This window comes from Lolium perenne, chromosome 7 (genome assembly GCF_019359855.2).
Source record: "Lolium perenne isolate Kyuss_39 chromosome 7, Kyuss_2.0, whole genome shotgun sequence".
Taxonomy (NCBI): Eukaryota; Viridiplantae; Streptophyta; class Magnoliopsida; order Poales; family Poaceae; genus Lolium; species Lolium perenne.
In genome coordinates, this window is record NC_067250.2 from 148093107 (window position 1) to 148097461 (window position 4355).

General features: G+C 49.0%; 1 protein-coding gene across 1 annotated transcript; it reads right to left on the reverse strand.

The window, feature by feature from the left end:
• Window positions 1-201: 201 nt before the first annotated feature.
• LOC139833083 (uncharacterized) lies at window positions 202-1219 on the reverse strand. The gene has a single exon (XM_071823240.1). The coding sequence runs from the start codon at window positions 1125-1127 to the stop codon at window positions 435-437; it is 693 nt and encodes a 230-aa protein (XP_071679341.1). The 5' UTR covers window positions 1128-1219; the 3' UTR covers window positions 202-434.
• Between the last annotated feature and the right edge of the window lie 3136 nt (window positions 1220-4355).

A 4355-nucleotide genomic window follows, 5' to 3' on the forward strand; every position in this document is an offset into this window, starting at 1 on the left:
ATTGACATGAAGCTTCAGCAGCAGTTAAGCTGAAATTGGTAGACGAGAGATGGAGAGAAGGTTGTGGCAAGCAAGCGAGTGGAAGCAGCGCACAGTGAGCATGAGGCCGGATTCAAAAAAAAAAATTTGAAAGAGCCAAAATTGAGTGTCTTTCCACATCGTTTCGCTTAGGGGAAGCATTTTTGCAGGAGCTCTGCTTTTTTTTTTCATTTGTAGAAGGGGGAAAACTGTACGAGCTCACCAAAAGGCGAGAGGGAAAACAACCAAAAAAACATTGCAGCATTTGCCCTGTAACAACTACAACAACTTCGTCCCTAATCTGCGCAGCAAGCGCTACGCCATGGCGTTGCATGCTTTTCCTTCAAAGACCCTGCGGCCACGCTCTTTCCATAAGTGCCTTTAAGGGGAAGTATTGATCTAGCTAAGCAAAGAAATCAACATTTTCTCGCAAGAATGGAGTTGAGGCGCTCGAGCTTGAGATCCTCCCGGAACTGCCGGATGAACCGCTCGGCCCGCGCGTTCACCTCCGCCATCTCTTCGATCTCTGCAAACGCTCGCCGTTCGACGATACCCGGCACCTTCGACTTCCTCAGCCTTTCAAACGTAGCAACGCCCTTGGCGGCGGCCGGTGTTGACATCTCCTCCCATGTCTCGGGCTCTTCCTTACCGTTTCCTGACGTCGACGCTGCCGCTGCTGCTGCTGCAACAGGCGCGCTCGGTGCCGGTCGAGCCATGGTAGCCGTCACGCTTTCTACCGCCGGTAGTACGGCTGGCTCCGGCTCCACCTCGCTCGCCGCCTGCCTCATCTCATGTCCCACTTCTTCTTGAGGCGCGTCGTAGCACCCTTGCACGTGGTGGAACTGCGACGCCGGCGGCGTGATGCTGTCGTACTCGTCTGAGGTGTAGTTGAAGGAGAACATGGTCGACATGGATCGGAGGCGCTCCATGACCATGGACGACGCGCTCCGGGTGAGCCTCTTGCGCCTGGCCGACAGTGTTGCATCGCCGCCGCCACGGCCCCAGGACAACACGGCCACGACGCAGACGATGGCGTTGAAGAAGAGGAAGCACGCCCCAGAGCTGAGCCACGCTGACAGCGGCCAGCACCACCAAGACTCCGCCGTCATCGAGCGAATCTTGAGTACCTTCTTGGTCTTGAAGGCTTTAGAACAAGATGCTAGAATCTGCTGGTTGGTGTTGACGGCAAAGACAGGTTGTGCGGACTGAGGAATGAGAAGTGAACTATGGTGTACTGTATATATGTACACTAGCCGTCTAGGCCGTGTACAGCGACAACTTCTTCGACCTTGTTGCTGCTGCCCATAAAGTATAACGAAAGAAGAAAAGCTGAGTGGGAACACACGTATCCTCGATACAGGTGAAAGCTGCACCTCATCTATGCGCGTACAAAAGCTTGGTGGTTGTTAAGCATGTGTTATTCATGCAAGTGGTATTAAGCGCTAATTCGTCCGCTTGTTTCACCCAGCAAGCTGCAAGAACATCCTCCCCAAGATTAACTATGGTTGAACTTAGCGTGTTCATCAGGCCTGTTCTGCACATGGGCATGCAGGGGTTAACCTTAATTAACTCACTGTCTATGCTAGCCCCGTTGCTCGTAGTCTTATTTCTTAATTGACTGGTACCACTTTGACTCATCGATCTGACCCAACCCATTTCCATTGCTCTCTCCGTCACGCCGTGTTTGCTAGTACATTTTTTTCATGATGTTTATCCGGCAGTTGGAAATAATCACGTGATGTTTTTGAAGGGCTTTTGAATGTTTTTGAGACAAAGCTAGCCTGCCGTTAGCGGTGAGCAAAACTCAAACCATTCAAAACCGTGCAAACCGGCTAACGAGGATTCAGTTCATTTTGCTTCACAATATCGGGGCTTCAATCGTAGTTAACAAAATATGAAGTAGCTGAAATAGGCTAAATCAGTCAAACTGTTTTTGCCAACCTTTGGAGCTACACCAAAAGACCTCCCCCACAATGTCACCAAAAGAACTCCTTCCCACCGCAAGAGGAGGCCGTCTGACCTTTGACAACGACGGTGAGGTGTTTTACCTTTCCTTTTCTTTGTCACTACTCACTAGTACTAGCTATCTTCCTCCCGTCCTCCGCACCGATGGTCTCCGCTAGCCTCCGCTAGCCGCAATCGATATGTGCGCCGGCTAGGAGCTCGTGGCTCCACTATTCTGCGGGCAACCGTTACGTGCGGAAACGCCATATTTGGAGGATTTCATGTCCTCGGTGGCTTCGATGCTGCCAGTGGTTATCCTCATGACCTCGTCGGTAACGTCCTTTGTCGGCCGACCTTTGGCGTGCTAGCAAAGTTCCAGATCCTCTCTTGTCGGCTGATGTTCGGCATGTCCGCCAAGTTCTATGTCCTCATCGACACCCATATGCCGACATCAAATGATGATAAGTGTTCCACTCCACATGCAACATATCTTTTAGGTTAAACAAAACTCCTAAGGGGGTTCTAGTAAGGAGCAACACAGCGATCATGGCAAAGCCATGGAATAACAGTAGGATAAATGGCAGAGTCTGGGACTCGAACACGTGACCTCACGGGAGCCCACCAAGGACGACCGGGGCAGCTACCATCCTGGTCGACGGCCAGTTCCTATCAATCCTAACTAGACTGAGGACATTCAAAAATGTGTCCATGGACACGGTGTACAATGGTTCAGCCAGCCAGCCGACCCAGGAACACAAGAGGAGAAGGTGTCCTAGAGAAGTGATTACAAGCAGAAGGGTGGTGCCACCAACCAGCCAGTTCTGAAGATTCCATGGATTCAGTGTTCCTCGGGATCTAACATATCAGTACCATTCGTGCGGCGAATCCATCCTATCGTTTAGTATGATGTAATGCCTAGATTTGAAAATGAAGATTCTGCATGGCAACATTCTCAGGAAGGAGAAAGATCTACTGAAGGCAAAGTTAGAGAAACGAGCATACTTAGTTTGGACGATGTTGGTGTTAAAGGGATATAACTTTTCGGATACCCTTCTGATAAGTTCTACCTGCGTTTTGAAGTTTATGCAATTTAATAATGTATGGAACTTCGCCCAGACTTGTAAACGAAAGAGATGGACCAAATTGTCTAGGGATTTCTATTTTCATGCCCTCGGGTCCTTAGTTGTGCTCAGTTTTCCCCAGCTCCTTAGTTTTTTCTCAGTTTTCCCCAAGACCTTGTCTGAAACCATCGCAGGTGTTGTAACGGCCGGTTGCCCGACGGTTGACCGTTATCTTCTGACTAGTGGGGCCACGTAGAGCCCGCAAAGACACGTGGGACCATTCATCTTTGTTTGACCGTAAGCATCGCTGTATCCCTGACCAAAACGCGAACGAGTGGGGCTTCGGAATATTGAATGACAAGTGAGGCCATGACGCTGATACAAGGGGCAATATACGGGTAGGATTAGATTTTTAAATGGAGCTCTACAGCGATGGCACGGAGGAGGTGGCATGCGGGATGCCGAGATGAGATCGACGTCCACAAAGAAATACATGATGCGAGACCAGACGCATTAGATAGATATGAACTAGACGCGTTTAACCATGCAAAGAAGAGAAAAATGGTCGATGACTATCTCAAAACTTTGACTGACCGTGTCGGACACGAACGCGATCAATGTAGAGAAAACTAGTGTCTCTCCTTTCTGGTGTGTATAGATGGGTGCTAGAAGAGTGTGGTGAAGGGAAAGACCTCGCGGTGGTCTGTGGCGTCCAGCATAGCGGGGCGGCGTGACCGTGCCCGCAGCGGCGTGCATGCATGTTCGGCATTGACATCAGCATGTACGTTCAGCATTGGCCTCGGCGTTATCTCTGGTGTGTCAGTGATCGAATGAGGGGACGAGATTGAGGGTGCATCCCGACGGTGACCTAGTAGTGGCGGCGAGCATAGCCGTTCTGAACATGCCGATATCGGCATCAGCATCGTTTGGAGGCTGTGGTGCTCGAATCAAGGTGGGATTTGTTTCTTGTACGCCAAAATGAATTTGAAACAAGTTTCATGTTGAAGGTTAGGTAACGAAAGTTTGTAACTAAAAATTATACTAGCGCCATGGTGAGGCTTTTTTTTTTATAGAGCTATACAGTTGGGCAAACTTTTTGACACTTTTTAGATAGGGTTCCTTGTTGTTACACGTATGGCATCATGTATGGCAAATTTGGTGTCATTTGGAGATGTTCGAAAAAATCACTTTGCTTAAGCGCATGTCGTTTCGTCTCACTGAAACCAGCTTTTCTAACAAGGTTATTTTTTCTACCTTATCTAAATAACCTCAAATTTCATACAACTGATCTTCTATGCATAGACAGATAGATAGATTGTTTCGTTTTTACAT